General features: G+C 44.0%; 1 protein-coding gene across 1 annotated transcript; it reads right to left on the bottom strand.

Annotated features, from left to right (window-relative positions):
- Positions 1–5049: 5049 nt before the first annotated feature.
- Positions 5050–14954, bottom strand: thnsl2 (threonine synthase-like 2). Its single transcript, XM_083642460.1, has 9 exons — positions 14829–14954; positions 13297–13531; positions 12465–12659; positions 11046–11198; positions 9383–9622; positions 7770–7918; positions 7558–7683; positions 5997–6151; positions 5050–5281 (listed from the first exon to the last, which is right to left on the bottom strand). Exons 2-9 carry the CDS (start codon positions 13517–13519, stop codon positions 5056–5058), a joined length of 1467 nt encoding a protein of 488 aa, XP_083498586.1. The 5' UTR covers positions 13520–13531; positions 14829–14954; the 3' UTR covers positions 5050–5055.
- Between the last annotated feature and the right edge of the window lie 3242 nt (positions 14955–18196).

Genomic DNA, 18196 nt, shown 5'->3' with positions numbered 1-18196 from the left:
CTCCACACATGTCATATGAACAGGGTGAAATACAGACCTGCCAACCTCTGTGGAAAAGAGGGAGATATTTTCTGGGATATCGGAAAATGCACTCACCCACCCACCCCCAAAGGAAGGAAAAAAAAAAAGTTGAAACGCCATCAGTGATGTGATCCATTGTTCCGTCTGTGGATGCTGCCTTGTCGAAAAATGTAAATGAAAATTGTGCTACCCTACCTGTAAAGGGGAGACTCATGAGTACCCATAGAACCTATTTTCATTCGGATATCTTGAGGTGAGAGGTCAAGGGGACCCCTTTGAAAATGGCCGTGCCAGTTTTTCACAAAAATGTAGGCTAAATTTGCAGCGTTATTTAGCCCCCTTCCCGACAAGCTAGCATGACATGGCTGCCTTCCGTCTTCTAGTTTCATAGCAGACACCAGACGGACACTTCACTCTGACTTTAAAACTGAGCCCGCTGCAGCCATTTGATTGAAATCGGGAGATTAACGGGATAACTGACCAATCAGGAGCACAGCAGGTTACTAGGGAGACTCCCGTGAAAATGTGTAGTGTTGGCAGGTGTGTAAATATGATCCTTCAACAGACACTGTCTTCAGGGCTGGACGTCAAAGTAGATTTGTTTGTATTCTGCCTGTTCTCTTTATAAACACTCCTTAAGAAAGTGGACGAGCCATTAAAAGCTATATCATGATTTGCCCTGTCTGCTTTTTCTGCCATCGTCAATACATTATTATTATTGCACACTATTGAAATATACAGTAGTCTTTGATATTGGTGACAGTTGTGTGTGGAAGCTCTGTTTACTTTAAACCTATGTAGGCTAATGATATACGGTAGTTTTTGCGCTTGGTCTTTTATTGATTCTCTGAATTGTTGCAGGTCTTTTTTTCTGCCAAAATGAAGATTGGGGGAACCTATCTTACGCCTGGTGCAAGGGCAAGTGTTGTCATTGCTAGTTTCTAGCACTCAAAATCTCCATTTCCCCCCCTTTTATTACCACTGGGTCAGCACATCACAGGATGTGTTTCAGCGACCTGGTGGTCATTAAAAGAAAATAATAGATTTTGAGTCCTAGAAACTAGCAGTAGCAACGCTTGCCCTTGCCACAGGTGTAAGATAGCGCCCTGGCTCTCTTCCATCCTACTAAGTGCAGGGTGAACTGAGATTCTGAATTTAAAATCTGAATTCGCCATCTTGGATTTGTCAATAAATAATAAATTTATGGTAATTTCACTGATTCAATTGTATTCATTGAGCCCTAAAACCTAGGGTTAGACACCAAAACCACCTTTCTATGTTGAATAGTAATTGAGATATAGCCATCTTCGCCGTCTGTCTCTCTCTTGTCGCATATCCAAAACAAGATGGAGTCTAAATAAGGCGTGGCCAATGATGTCACAAATAAATCACGGATGATGTCACAGATGATGTCATCAGTGATGTCACTCGAGCAATTGCATCAGTGATGTTGAGCATAGTAATGTCACCAGTGAGTGATGTCATCAGTGGGTGCAGTGATGTCACTTGAGCAATTGTGATGTCATCAGTGAGTGATGTCTTCAGTGATGTCACTTGAGCAATTGTGATGTCATCAGTGAGTGATGTCATCAGTCATTATAAGGTCATCATGTAATATTGTTATGATGTCATGTTATGATGTCATAATGTCCAACCCACATTACAGTCCCTTCATAATGTCAGTGTGGTACAGTGTCACATCTGAAGGAATGGCTGTTCGAGCAGGGCAGGACAACATGCGGTTCAACAATGCCATCTGGGCAGGAGACCTGGACAAACTGAGGAGCCTGCTGAGGCTGAGGTGCTTCAGAAGGCAGATCAATGAGCAGTTTGTGCTTGAGAGTAGTTGCTGGACCCCTCTGGGGCTCGCAGCCTACCGGGGTCATGCTGCCTGTGTGGACTACCTGATCACCCAGGGAGCACAGGTAGACCTAGCTGACAAGCATAAGTGGACGCCTCTCAAGTGTGCCGTGTATAACGGTCACCTGGACTGTGTCCGGATCCTCCTGGAAGCCGGGGCTGACCCTAACAGAAGCATACGTGGCTCAGGCACCCCTCTCTACCTCAGTGCTGAATACAACCACCTGGACTGCTTCCGCCTGCTGCTCCAGGCTGCTGGCGTTCTGACCCGTGACGTGGCTTCTCTCCTGCTGCAGGTGGTGCTGCATAACAGGTGCAACAGGGCCTTTGTTCAGCTGCTGCTGGACCACGGTGCTGACCCGGCCCTGGTGACCGCAAACCAGGCACAGCTGGAGCAATGGGCAGATCCTGAGGTTCGCAGGGTCTTTCTGGAGGCCAAGAGATGTCCTCGCAGTCTTGGCCACATGTGTCGGATCCGGATCCGCCAAGTGCTGGGCACACATCGCCTGAACCAAGTCCACTCCCTACCACTAACACAAGTGATGAAGGACTTCGTGCTCCATCAAAACTGATTTGATATCGGAAAATGCACTCACCCACCCACCCTCAAAGGAAGGGAAAAAAAAAGTTGAAACGCCATCAGTGATGTGATCCATTGTTCCGTCTGTGGATGCTGCCTTGTCGAAAAATGTAAATGAAAATTGTGCTACCCTACCTGTAAAGGGGAGACTCATGAGTACCCATAGAACCTATTTTCATTCAGATATCTTGAGGTGAGAGGTCAAGGGGACCCCTTTGAAAATGGCCGTGCCAGTTTTTCACAAAAATGTAGGCTAAATCTGCAGCGTTATTTAGCCCCCTTCCCGACAAGCTAGCATGACATGGCTGCCTTCCGTCTTCTAGTTTCATAGCAGACACCAGACAGACACTTCACTCTGACTTTAAAACTGAGCCCGCTGCAGCCATTTGATTGAAATCGGGAGATTAACGGGATAACTGACCAATCAGGAGCACAGCAGGTTACTAGGGAGACTCCCGTGAAAATGTGTAGTGTTGGCAGGTGTGTAAATATGATCCTTCAACAGACACTGTCTTCAGGGCTGGACGTCAAAGTAGATTTGTTTGTATTCTGCCTGTTCTCTTTATAAACACTCCTTAAGAAAGTGGACGCGTCATTAAAAGCTATATCATGATTTGCCCTGTCTGCTTTTTCTGCCATCGTCAATACATTATTATTATTGCACACTTGAAATATACAGTAGCCTTTGCTATTGGTGACAGTTGTGTGTGGAAGCTCTGTTTACTTTAAACCTATGTAATGATACCAGTTGTTGCGCTTGGTCTTTTATTGATTCTCTGTCAGAATTGTTGCAGGTCTTTTTTTCTGCCAAAATGAAGATTGGGGGAACCTATCTTACGCCTGGTGCAAGGGCAAGTGTTGTCATTGCTAGTTTCTAGCACTCAAAATCTCCATTTCCCCCCCTTTTATTACCACTGGGTCAGCACATCACAGGATGTGTTTCAGCGACCTGGTGGTCATTAAAAGAAAAGAATAGATTTTGAGTCCTAGAAACTAGCAGTAGCAACGCTTGCCCTTGCCACAGGTGTAAGATAGCGCCCTGGCTCTCTTCCATCCTACTAAGTGCAGGGTGAACTGAGATTCTGAATTTAAAATCTGAATTCGCCATCTTGGATTTGTCAATAAATAATTAATTTATGGTAATTTCACTGATTCAATTGTATTCATTGAGCCCTAAAATCTAGACACCAAAACCACCTTTCTATGTTGAATAGCAATTGAGATATAGCCATCTTAAGGTCCCTACAGCCATCTTCGCCGTCATCTGGGAAATGACTGCTTTCCAGAAATCAGGTTTTCCTAGATTCTTAGTATGCTATTTAGCATGCCCAGTGGTACCAGAATCCATTGGGGGGGGGGCTGGGGGTACTTGTTTTTAACCCATCTACTAGATAGGTCTGAGATTTGAATTTTGCAGCCTCACATGCTTCTCTCTTTTTAATGTGCATTTATTTCTATCCTGGCTGGAATACTGTACGAGGGATCAGAATGTTGGTCAGCGTGTCCTGGGACACAGATGGCATTCTGCTATCGTCGGCATGCGCACAATTCTTTGCGCTAAGAGCTCTGAAAAGCACCTCTAAAACAGCTCTTAGCGCAAAATACCCGGCTGCGCTTGAGCGCACCATAATTATCCGTGCACCGCAGTGCAGGGGAATTCCTTTTTGATAGGTCATTACGCACGGAGGTGCCATGCCAGGACATCCAATTCTGCTGCTAAAATTGGGTAACCACCAGCAGATTATTCAGTGAGGCAATCAACTATAATTAACTGAAAAACCTTTATCACATTGCAAATAGGGGTTAATGGGAAATGAATTGAGAAAACCTGGACATTGTAGCCTACTTGCAATATTATCAATCAAATGTCCCTGTTTCCCCGTTGCAAACACGTTTCGATTTTCCAGTCAACAAAAGAACCAGAACTGCATCAAATCACAGATGTTTTTAACAGGTATATGATGTGATGGTGTTGTTGTGAGATATCCAAATACGCATGGAGAGAATTACAGCATGCATTGCACAAACTGTATTAAAGGGACTGCAAGATGGGAATCTGATAGGTTTGAATGATGGCATTGGCATTGCCAGGCCACACCTGTGAATAATTCTGGTGGTTAAGACTGCCCAAATCTTGTTTGCACTGGCATTTTGCGGGGCACGGAGAATAGCAGATGACTTGTCACGCCTCCAATTTGCGCCTGCGCCCGGTGTTATGCCGAGTTCTGCATCCCCACCGAGAATTGCATCCCCACCATATTTGGGGGCTGTTTTAACTTACACTTGATGAGCATCACCAGTTTAAACTAACTAAACCAGTTAAAAACCACTGATCTAACCCGTAAACAGCACTTAGAAATAGAAAAAGTACTGATTCAATTCATGTCCGTCAGTAAGATCAATCTCTGATTAAAGTTGCTTAGGGTTGCGCATATATTGCCTTCTTAATAATTACAGAAAACGATGAAATCAGAAGTCTTATTGATGAACAGATTTGAAAATGTCAACATAACAAATAAGATTCCTTAAACATAGAGGTACTGTCAGAATGTCAGTTTATATGAAATATAATGATAGTATTGTATTGTCTCCAATCAACTGTAGTAAGTGACTGTGCGTTCCCTGGCTGAGCTGATAGCCTGGATGGTCTCTCTCAGTCTGTCTTCCCAGTCTTGGCTCCAGTCCAGGCTTCTCTCTAGGTTCTGGTACCGGGCGTCCATCTTGTCCAGCGCACGCACCGCCTCGGGCGGGTCGAAGGGCAGCCCCGCCCTCTGCACTGCCCCCTCAAACTTGGCTGGAGATGCTGTGGCTATATAACACCTGCAAAAAGAGCAAGTACTTATTTAGGCATTGTGTAAATAAATAGGTCTCATAGAGCACATTTCATATAAGGAAACTCGTGGTTTTCCATTCAATTACTTCAAAAATATTCATTTGGTAGCGGGGCTATATAATTATATATACATTTATTCAGAGGTGTTGCCGCTGCGGCGTGCGGCCACAGAAGTGGAGCAGTGCCCCGCGTCACAGAGGCCACACCAGACTTCCCCCCCACCGTCCCATGCCAGCAGTGGCTTCCAATACCCCACTGGTGATGAGGTGGTGGAGGAAAAAGAGGAGGGGGCGGTACCCTCCATCATCGAGGCTCCGCCCTCTAGTACAGAGACTCCACCCTCCAGCACGGAGGCCCCACCCCCTAATGTGTTAATAACTAGGCTGGGATATAACAATTTGAATGACTGCATAGGAAAAATATGTTAATTCAGTATACACATTAGATGCACTGTGTTATCCCACCGGTCACAATTGTGACCGACCACAAAACACACTTTTTCACATGTTTTTATATCAAAGGTTTACTAATGACACATGATTCAAATATTTTCATGTCTGGGAACAATTCTGGATTAATGGGTTAAAACTACTAATGCCAAGATTTTGTTTTAACGTCTCGTCTTTCCACCAAATAGTAGAAAAGTATTGATAATAAAAAAATAATGATCCCCATCCCTAGTGGGGACAGTGTGTTTGTCACCTGTTGAGGCCCGGGCTGTGGGAACAGTGGTAGTGATGCCACACGGCCACAGCTGTATGGGGACACAGAAGATACTGGTTGTCCTCCCAGCACCTCCTCATGGTCTCCAGGATCCCTTCATCACTCACCACTCCTGTGGACATGGCCTGGTACAACTGGACATGCGAGAGAGAGAGAGAGAGAGAGAGAGAGAGAGAGAGAGAGAGAGAGAGAGGGAGATGGAGATGGAGATGGAGAGAGAGAGAGAGAGAGAGATGGAGAGAGAGAGAGAGATGGAGATGGAGAGAGAGAGAGAGAGAGAGAGAGAGAGAGATGGAGAGAGAGAGATGGAGATGGAGAGAGAGAGAGAGAGAGAGAGAGAGAGATGGAGAGAGAGAGAGAGGGAGAGATGGAGATGGAGAGAGAGATAATGTAATTAACGAGGTGTGAGCCACTGGAACAGGCGAGCGAGAAGAACGTTTATTACTCCATAGTTAAACTAAACTAAACTAAACATTTAAACTAGGTGTGGAAAACAGACATTTTAGTTAACTGGAAAAAAAAAAAAACTGAAAGGAAATTGTGTACTTACAAAAATAAAATAAAATTAGAGTGCACTCCTCTTATAGTGATCACCTTTGGACGGACAGGTCAAATTGATCACTATAAGCGGATGATCATTACAACCAATTTGTCTTTTTCTTTATTTCTCATGCAGATTATTACCATCTAATTGACATTTGTATATGTATTACTGTATGAATGCAGTACATATAAAGTAAAGGAATATTATTGACTTTAAAAATACATACAGTAAGTTAGGCCTGCAGCTGTTTCAAACACAACGGTCTCGTGTAGACAGAGACGCCGTCATCTCTCCACAGACAGACATGCACCGAGTATCTCTGCTGTATCTCGTTGGCTCATTTTTGGCAATTTGTAAGTCAAAAAATATATTAAATGACTGTTTTCCATTGTTCTCACGTGGGACAAGGCCCAAAATGATCACTGTAAGCGGAGTATTGATCATGATAAGTGAATTATTTAAACAGCATGTATATAGGAATGATTTGGGACAAGCTTTTTGATCAATATAAGCAGTTGATCACTATAACTGTGATCACTATAAGTGGATTCCACTGTATACAGAAAATGTCTTTAGTTTTAGTCTTTGTCAATTTGGTCAAATTTGTCAACCCAACAAGCATGAGGAGGCATCGGGACATATGTTTACTGAGACTAGGATGTCGACATGACTGAGAGTCAAATGCCTTAATGTAATGCCTTAATTACAAAATGTTGTGTTTGTATTGTAATACCTGTTCTGAACTTCTTATATCTGCCTCTGACAAATACCCCCCAATAAAAGAAAAAGGAAAACAACTAATGGCGTATTAAAACGAATAAAAACTCTCAACTAAAACCAAACAACAACAAAACCGAAACAAACCCACTCTGGAAACTGAACTGAACCTCATTTAAAACGACAATTAATTCAAATGAAATAAAAAGAAAAACGAATGAAAAATACAAACTATAATAAATGTGTTGAGGAGAGAGTATGAGCGGTCTGCCAGTGTACCAGTGTGTGGAGGTGTGCAGGCAGAGGGTGTCTGTGTGAATGTTGGAACCCCTCCATCATGCTCTTCACCAAGGCTCCGTCTCGTCCCGACAGCAGCCAGAACACGCGCTCCATGTTGTATGGGTCCTACGGGCCAGAAAGCACACAGCAGGGTGAGCCAACCAAGGGCCCGGGATGGATGGGCTCAAAATCATCCGCTATGGCTGCAGTACCTGGATGTCGATGGCAGGGGCCAGTGTTTGCGTGACGTTAGCTGCCATGGAGAAGTCACCAGTCTGCACCGTCCTGTGCACGATATCATTGGCGTTCACCATCGCTACGAGCTGCAGTGGTAACCCCATCTGCTTCACTATACAGCCGGCTGAGAGACAGACAGACAGACAGACAGGCAGAGGGCGAGAGAGAGAGACACAGACCGACAGACAGAGGGAGACAGAGAGAGAGACACAGACCGACAGACAGAAAAATCACTTTCTTGCTGAGGAGAAAACAGAAGACATTTAAAAAACTGACACCTACTCTAAGGCCTACAAAATAAGCCTTCAGCCGGAGGCAGAACTCGCCATCTTCGGCTGCTCGGAGACCTCTCTGGCCTGCCAGGAGGAGGCTTGGTTTAGACCCGACAAGTTTAAGGTCATCTTCAGGAGAGAGGGAGAGAAGGAAGCAAGCCCAGGGACAGGAGGCAGGCAGAGAAGAAGGTTTGGAGTCAGATGTATAGTGGCTGGAGGAGGGAAGGAAGAGCTGATGTCATCCACCTTCTTAGCAAAGTAGGTGACAAAATCATCAGCAGAGAGGGAGGAGGGAGGGTTTGATGAGGCAGGAGAAGGTGGAAACAGTTTACTGGGGTTGGAGACAGAAGACTGGATTTCAGAGATGAAGAAGGACGTTTTTGTCCTGTCCAGCAAAGCCATTTAGAAATTATTATTATTTTCAGCTAAACTGGTTTCAGGGGAAACTACAACAACCAGACCTTTCAAATTTAAACAGGCAGAAAATAAATCTCTCACCTTTTCAATTCATGAAAATAAAAAATCTCTCCCCCAAGTACTGCTAATCTCTGATCAAGCTGAGATAGCAGATGATTATATCCTGGAGACTAAGGGGCACTTTACACGAGGACGTTTCCTATGGTGACAGGGAATTATTTTATTGTCAGTTTTGTATTTTGTATTCTGATTCTGATAACCTTTACCAGAAATTACCACAGACTGAGCAAAATACATTGTTCGTGCCTTCAAGTTGTCTTTATGGCCTAAACTTTTACCACAAGCTGTGTACATCATGAACACAGCCATAAATGTATGTTGTCCTCACACAGTGTGTCTGTGACTGAGCAGTTACATTGTTTATCACCTGTGTGGACCGTAGACACATATATATATATACATATATATATATATATATATATATATATATATATATATATATATATATATATATATATGTATATATATAGGAAATGTGGACTAGCGTGTGTGTGTCTTCAAGTTTTCTTTGCACCCAAAACCGTTACCACAGAGTGAACAAATGCATTGTTTCTCACCTGTGTGGACTATCATGTGTGACTTCAAGTGTGCATGCAGTGTATGTCAAATATCTACCCAAACCAAACCCAGAGAAGACAATGGGATCTGTCACAATAAAGCAGTTGAGTAGGTACAGTGTAGCCTAAATGTACACAACGTCACAGTTTAGAGTAGGTACAGTGTAGCCTAAATGTACACAACGTCACAGTTTAGAGTAGGTACAGTGTAGCCTAAATGTACACAACGTCACAGTTTGCTGTCAGGAAAACCCCTTTTTCAGATGTCCTTCCCCCTCTCACCTGCAATGTTCCCCGCCCCCCCAGTGGGCACCACCACCTGTAAGACAGGCAGGGGCCCTGGGTGGGCCTGGGGGTCCAGCCCGCTGGTCTGCAGGTAGGCGTAGATGAAGTGAGCCAGCTGGATCATGACTCTGGACCAGTTGACAGAGTTGAGGCTCATCAGGCCGTGGCGGCTGACCAGCTGCTGGTCGGCGAACAGGCGCCTCAGCGGCTGGTCGATGTCATCCGAGCTGCCATCCGCTGAGGGGAGAGGAGAGGAAGAGTGAAGCTACAGACACACCAGGCCGACGGTCGGCCGTCAGTCAACGTTGGGCCGTCACTGAGCATCTGTCTTTGCAGTGTGTTCTGCCGATAGGTGAGAAATCACTCTGAGTGATTGGCTGGTCAGCTGGTAGAGAAATCAATCTGATTGGCTGGTCAGCTGGTAGCAAAGCAGTGCAGGAGAAGAGAGGGCACACACAAAACATTCTTCTAATTTTTCTATAGTCTATAATTTACCATATGAAAATGTAAAGGAAAGAAAATAGGCTACCCCTTATTATATTAATGACATCATGTAAAATAAGGACTGCTGCTTCCTCTCTCTCACTAACGTTATATTAATGACATCATGTAGAATAAGGACTGCTGCTTCCTCTCTCTCACTAACGTTATATTAATGACATCATGTAGAATAAGGACTGCTGCTTCCTCTCTCTCACTAACGTTATATTAATGACATCATGTAGAATAAGGACTGCTGCTTCCTCTCTCTCACTAACATTATATTAATGACAGCATGTAGAATAAGGACTGCTGCTTCCTCTCTCTCACTAACGTTATATTAATGACATCATGTAGAATAAGGACTGCTGCTTCCTCTCTCTCACTAACGTTATATTAATGACATCATGTAGAATAAGGACTGCTGCTTCCTCTCTCTCACTAACGTTATATTAATGACATCATGTAGAATAAGGACTGCTGCTTCCTCTCTCTCACTAACGTTATATTAATGACATCATGTAGAATAAGGACTGCTGCTTCCTCTCTCTCACTAACAATAGAAAACAACTTCATTCTTTTATCATTACAGACATTACATGTCAAACAAAAGAAAGACCAACTCAGAGGACTCTGACTTCCTTCAAGTTGTTTAGGAAACCTGCTCAATTTATACAAAATGATTAAACAAGAGAAAAAGAGAAAAAAGTAAAGTTACTTAATAATGGAATGCATATTACAATATTCTAATTATTTTATTTTATAGATAGCTAGATAGACAGATTGACTCGCAGTTACTTCACCCCCTGAAATAAATGTTTTGATTAGAACATGTAGGCATTCTGAAGTTAACTTCATTTTGCTCTCAAAGTGCACCAGATTGGTGCATTTTACTTTAAAATGTACACAATTTTCTTCTCCTGGGAGAGCACAGCCCTTCCGGGGTGCCCAGACGGGTACTACATTCAGCTAGCTGGACATTCTCTGACCTAGCGGAAAACACTGCTAGAACTACTGTGACTGCTACTACTATTAATGCAAGTTATGGGACATTCTACTACACTCTCCCCTGATTCCCTCCCAACTCATTTATTGCTCTAGTGCTTTCACATGACTTGATTGCTAGGAAAACACTCAAATGGGTGGCTATTCAGATAAAGAGGGGCCTCTGTTAGTTCACCTGCAAACACATGGACATTATCCTCCAGGCAGGTGATCATCTGCTTCTCCTGGACCGGGGTGATGCGCCCTCGGGGGTAAACCACCACCACATCCAGCCCAGCCAGGCCTTTGGCGCTCTGGATGGCAGAGCCGCCAGTGTCCCCTGAGGTACCTGAAGAAGAGGATTGAGTCAGACCCCCTCAAGGATGCCTGCTGGTCCCCCTGTACCCCACATTGAAAACCAATGTCTAAGTCATCAGGATTTACCACAATATCTACTACATTATATGTTTTTGTCCACAACAAGAATGAAAAAAGACTAAAGACTAGGTGACAACCAAGTATAGTTTGGTGACGAGCTGGAGAGACAGTTGACGGCCGGAGAGACGGCAACCGGTACGGGATGGGATTAGCACCCCATCTTGGCTCTCTCGTGAGGGAGAAATCCACAAACGCTACGGATTAGCCTCCTGAAAATCTGTGCAAAGATCGGCGCAGCCTGGGGTCCTTCAGGCTAGAGCGAGGTGCTCGACGCAGGTAAATGACGTGCAGCGCACAGGCCCTCTTGAGGCGTCCTTGAGGCATCCTCTCAGCCTCTGGATTGCCTTTGCCACGGGAGGGTCTGGTGAGACGAAGGAGGAGCACGGCCGGGAGTAACCCACAGAGCCTAGATCCTCCATGCACCGAAGGGCCAATACTGCGGCGTAGTACTAGCTCTATTGCAGCGGATTGGGCGTTCTCTTTTACCCCTCCCGCGGGCAACGTTGCAGACAGAGTAGTAAGGCTGATCCGTGAGCGGCTTCTGGGACGCGAGTCGGGGTCTTAATTGGCCTCGGCTGGGTCTACTGGGCGAGGGTGTATGATGTTGACAGACCCGAAACACCTTACGACCCCAGATAACATCACTGATGACGCGTCCTAGCGCATGCGGCAGTAGTGTATTTGAGAATATGAAGAATAATAAAAAACCTTTCAGAAGGAGCTACTTCATGTCAGCAAAATAGAGAACAGTCCTGTATATGAATATGAAAATGTACTGTATATACACCTAAGTATGAGCCTTAGCTAACTGTATAATGAGTCCAGCCCTGTACAGAATCTTTACTGAAGCTGTTTAAAATCTCACATTAAACAACAGGTAGTTTTGACTAAGCAATCTGATTGGTCAACTAGACTTTTAGAACGTGCTCCTAGACATAGAATGTTCTCAAATCAGTATAACAGTACACCTCTCTAGCCGTGCTCAAATGAGGAAAAAGAGCCTCATCACTAAAATATTCCTCCGCCATTCAGCTTTGGCGTTACTACACTCTGGTACCGTCTACAACAGCTGTGTGGTGAGTCGATCACACACGGTACTACCAGCGTCTTACTTTTCTTCCTGGGGTCCACAAGCCTAGATGTTATTAGGATGTTAGGAGTATTCTCAGGTTCTTACCCACAAGAACAGTAGCTCTGCGTCTGTCCTTCTGCAGGAAGTAGTGGAGGAAGCGCACGGTGCAGGTCATAGCCAGGTCCTTGAAGGCCATGGTGTCTCCGTGGAAGAGCTCCAGCACACACAGGCCGTCCTTCAGCCTGGTGAGGTGCACCGCCTCGGGCACCGAGAAGCCAGACAGGGCTGCCGACACCAGGCCTGAGACAGGGACACGGATGGGGTAGAGTTTAAAGCAGTGGTGACCAATTTGGGGCCCGCGGGCCAAGCTCTGTTTGTTTTGGCCCGCCACGGATTTTGGATTTTTTTTTTTTATTCCCCAATTTTAAATTGGAAAATACAACTGTTTTTAACTGGGTGTTTACTGATTAAATGTTTAAGCTCCCCACAAATGCAGATGTTTTTTTAAATATATATAACCAATTGCAAATTATTACAATTACCAAACAGATAAAAAGTAGATTATTATATTGAAATGTTATTTTAGATTTAGAATGTTAATTTTCTATAAAACAAAATACATTTTAATGTAATTCCACAAGGTTTATTTTTGGCCCTCGGCCCTCCACCCAGATTGAGTTTTGGCCCTTCATGGGAAAGAATTTGGGCACCCCTGATTTAAAGGGATAGTTGTGATTTTTGATGTGGGGTTGTTGTATGAGGTACTTGCCGACAGTCAGTGTACTACATGCAGTAGAATGCAGCCGGCACAGTCCCAGTTTGGAGAAATGGAGACTGGTCAGGCAAGAGCTGTCTACTGAGTGTGAACAGAAGTGGTGACCTGGAAGTGGTGTGGGATCCATAATAACTCGTCCCGTCCAGCCCTATAGCGTCTCACCCTCCAGGTCGTCTCTGGGGATGAGTTCCGTGGGGACGAAGAGTGATGCCACCTCCACCACCAGCCTGGGGTAGGGCAGGGTGCTCCAGGCCCTCAGGGTGTCAGGGCTGAGCGGGGGCAGGCTCTCGGGCATGAACATGCCCCCGTCCGGGGCGAAGCCCGAAAACAGCACATCCCGGAAGTCCCGTCCGTGGACCCCGCCCCGAGTGCTGCAGTACCGCATCGCACTGCCAACCTGTGCATGGAGACATGACATGACATGACATGACATGACATGACATGACATGACATGACATGACATGACATGACACAGGGACAAATCCTCTGACACTGTTAAAAGAAGGCTTTGTATCATTATAATGTGGGTCATATATGCAGATGAACAGTGATGAGTAATCACTGGTCAAGCAAGGTAGGGTTAGGGTTAGGGTTAGGGTTAGAGAGAGCTCTGCACTTCATTCCAGGCACTTCCGTCTCCATAGCCTGACTCCGCCAGATGGGGGCGGCATTGTTCCACAAATCTGGCAGCGTCAGGTTACCGTCTCCAGGCCAGCCTTAAAACTCATTATATAAGGATTTTTTCGAAATGTCTATGGAGAAAATGAATTGGAAATTCTCTTGTGGGGCAGGAGACATCACGTGACTCTCTTAGACCAGTAGGTTAAAGATCAACCTGTTCCTGAACTTTGGAACCAGCTGCCAGAGGAGATCTGATGAGTGAACTCTGTACCTTCTCTAAGACATGAAGGGAAATTCATGTTTACAATCTGCTCCTTCACAGTTCACAATAACCATCAGTTTGATGCTTACTGTACTGCTCAGTGGACATGCAGACTGATAGTTATTGATGTTTTGTTCTTTTTACGTGGGCTATTTGAATTGGAATGATAATTACACTTACATAGACTTGGAACCAGTAGTTTAAAAGTTAGTGCAAGTCTTCATTTTCAAATTTCTTCCTATTATTACAATATATTATTATAATGCTATTATCATCATCATCAACAACACAACATCATCTAGGGCCATATGAAATCCGTTTCCCCCCCAATTCTTCCTCCATTGTTTTATTTTATTTAGGGACATTAGGATATTTTTTGATGACTTTTCAAGTCGTGAGGTGAAGTAAAGACACGCAAAACCGACCCCCTCTCAAAACACCCCAATCCCAAACTGAATTATTTCTCTAGGGCTATTTTACAATAAGAAGACTCTGGAGAAGATGTGCCATGGACGCAGTTATGGAAATTGCCCGCGGGTCCCAAAATCATGACTGACAGACAGACAGATTTTGATAATCATGCCTACTTTGTATCCATTTCAGCCAAATTATGGAAACTTCTGCAATATTCCATGTTTTATAGTTTATTCCATTTGTATTACCAAATTCCACAACAACAACAACAACAACAACAACAACAACAACAACAACAACAACAACAACAACAACAACAACAACTTTGGTAGTAGCCTAATAGCCTATAATTAGTAGTGAGTTTCTGATATGAGAAGTTGCTGAGGACTGGACCTACCTTGACCTGTAGTCTGTAGGCTACTCAAGACGGTACCGTCTGGTGGCTCAGATCAGCTGGTCTGTGGAGGACTGGCTGACCTAAACATGCAGCAGGCGTCTGTCTGTCTGTCTGTCTGTCTGTCTGTCTGTCTGTCTGTCTGTCTGTCTGTCTGTCTGTCTGTCTGTCTGTCTGTCTGTCTGTCTGTCTGTCTGTCTGTCTGTCTGCCTGCCTGCCTCCCTGTCTTCTTCTTCTTCTTCTTCTTCTTCTTCTTCTTCTTCTTCTTCCTTCTTCTTCTTCTTCTTCTTCTTCTTCTTCTTCTTCTTCTTCTTCTTCTTCTTCTTCTTCTTCTTCTTCTTCTTCTTCTTCTTCTTCTTCTTCTTCTTCTTCTTCTTCTTCTTCTTCTTCTTCTTCTTCTTCTTCTTCTTCTTCTTCTTCTTCGGAGATTTACGGCGGTTGACATCCGTGATGCTGTATTACCGCCACCTACTGGATTGTATCAGCTGAGCTCTAGGGGCCGCGCATCCGAGACTCTGAAGGAAGAATGACTGATGGACAGTGTTGGGCAAGTTACTTTCAAAATGTAATATACTAGATATTACTAGTTACTTTCATTTGAAAGTAATAATTTACTTTACAATATTACTTTCTGTGTAGAGTAACTCGTTACTTATTACACTACTTTTGCATTACTTTTACCAAAACAACAGCAGCAGCAGAATGACATCGCCGCCCCGGAACCATCCCCAAAAATAATTTCAACCGCCTTGAAGTCAGTGTAAACAATCCAAAATTCGAAATGTTATTCTTTTCCTTTGTTATTGTCATCTTGCATAAAAACACACAGTTTGATTAGGAAATGATTGTATCTTTTTTGTGCTTTGATTTAATCAAATGTAATTAAATTTGTAACTTGAGTTACTTGACAAAGTAACTGGTATAATATTACTGAAATCTTATAAGTAATAAGTTATATTACTGAGTTACTGCTAAAAGTAATATATTACATTTAATATGTTACTTTTGTAATGAGTTACCCCCAACACTGGTATTGTGTGTGTGTGTGTGTGTGTGTGTGTGTGTGTGTGTGTGTGTGTGTGTGTGTGTGTGTGTGTGTGTGTGTGTGTGTGTGTGTGTGTGTGTGTGTGTGTGTGTGTGTGTGTGTGTGTCATGTACGTACTTGGCTTCCACTGCTGCAGTGTCCTCCATCTGTCCTGTTCATGTTGTGTTGTTTAGCGAGAGGTGGCTCCACAGTCCACCACTGGCACAGGTATGTTGTCCTTCCTTGAACAATAGACCCATTTCACAGCAACCATTTTGAGGTGGTAAAGCAGCAAGTAAAGCAGGTGTAAACAATACCATTAGTGATGCTTCCGTTCCGACTTGCCCAGTAGGTTCCTCTTGGACACCTTGAGGGGGACCCCACGCACAACATTTCTTACAAGCACCTATGGACGGTAGCACCTCATTATTGACGATATATGTTCATTTTTTCTTTCCTTTCCTGTGTCCGAGCTTGTTCGTTTGTTTTGTTTGTATATTGTTAAAATTGAAATGGGGGGGGGGGGGGGATGCTTCTGTTTTATTTAGGTGTTCCAGTGGCAGGGCCCTCAGTAATGTTATTGGTTAAACCTGCTTTACTTCCTGCTTTACCACCTCAAAACGGTTGCTGTGAAAAGGGCCTATGTAGTGGACAGTATAGCGCAGTGACAGTTTCAATAACATTTGGTTTCCCTTTCTGGATTGTGTCAACATGAAGCTATGCTAACCCTGACTCCATGTAGCCCTCCATTGGGGTGTGATTGACGCGTGATTTCTATTCGCACATAGGATAAGCAATAACCACGCCCTGTGGCGCCGGGATTGGCCAGGAGCATTGAAGCTTGGGACTAAAGCACCTGGGGTTTTTCATCTTTTAAAATAAAGATGTTTAAAAAACTATTGCTTGTTACATTTTCAGTGCTGTACCTTTTCTCTGGGTAAGAATTGAGCTTGAAATATGAAAGTGAACACAACACCATTTATATTATTGCATGTTTTTGTAGATTGTGTAGGCTACATTGTGTAGATTACAATTATTATGCTTATTATTATTAGTATGCTAAGGAAGGTAGGTGACCATAATTCATTTAAATGTCCGCTCTCAATGTCCGCTCTCGAAATCGCTGTCCGTTCTCAAGAGCTATTCAGTTGGTTCATGAAATCGCTGGGCTGCGTGCCCTCCAGTGTTGCTCCTGGCCAATCCCGGCACCACAGGGCGTGGTTATTGCTTATCCTATGTGCGAATAGAAATCACGCGTGATTGACATGTCGCCTGTCCACTCATCACGCAGCTCACAGACCAATAGCAGGCTGCGCTTCTCGTCCAAGATGGCGATGGTCAGAATGACAAACTCGAGGCTTAACTCATTCATGGCCAGTTTAGGACTGCCAATATTTAGCACAGGCCAAAGATTTTCATAATTGTTGGTCATCTTTCAAGACCCACAGTAAATTATCTATTAGCACCAAAGTGATTTGCAATACCTCAAAATGAAGATGTACGTCTCTGGGTTCACCAGAAAAAAAAGTGAGCTTTTAGCATGTTCTGTACTCTACTTATAGCCATTTATATACACCCTGTTTTCACCAAAAAGGTCTCTCTGAGAAGAGAAACAGCAGAAAAGGCCATTTTTGTAAAAGACACAATCTCAGGCAGAACTCGCTCTCAATTCTTTTATTTTGAACTGTATTGACATCAGACATGTAAATATTATTCGTTATGACACAAATGACAAAAAAAAAATATATATATATATATATATATATATACATGAAGTGCTTTTTTTACATTCAACAATACAGTTTACTCAGTGTGAGTGAGTGTGAATGTGTATGTGTGTGCGCGGGGCCCATGTGTGTCTCTTTACATTACATTACATTTCGTCATTTAGCAGACCTAAATGACCGTCCTGACCTCATTCTGAGATGTGGGCTCACAATCGGCTCCTCATCTGAAATAAAAGCAACATATCCTCAGTAAACTATATAATCACATTTAGTACAGAGACAGTGTAGTCGTGTACTAGTGTCTCAGTAAACTATACGCTCATAGAATGCAGAGATCAGTGTAGTCTCTCTCACACACACACACACACACACACACACACACACACACACACACACACTCCTTACCGCGAGATCATCCGGGTCCTGTCGCATTGGAGTCCAGTCTTCCTCGCTCTCGACAGGAAAGTGGCCGTGCTGCTTGGCTCTGTGTGAAAGCAATTTCTGTGGCGAGGCTGCTGTTCTCCTCCTGCTCACAAAGTTGTGACTCCGTCTCGTCTCTTTCGGGGTGGCACACAGGAACGGGGTCCAGGGACCAGGATCGATCATGTTGGTCACGGGTT

This window comes from Poromitra crassiceps, assembly GCF_964638095.1.
Source record: "Poromitra crassiceps genome assembly, chromosome: 8".
Classification (NCBI taxonomy): domain Eukaryota; kingdom Metazoa; phylum Chordata; class Actinopteri; order Beryciformes; family Melamphaidae; genus Poromitra; species Poromitra crassiceps.
The sequence above is the reverse complement of the archived record's forward strand: the minus strand, read 5'-3'. Positions and strand labels throughout refer to the sequence as shown.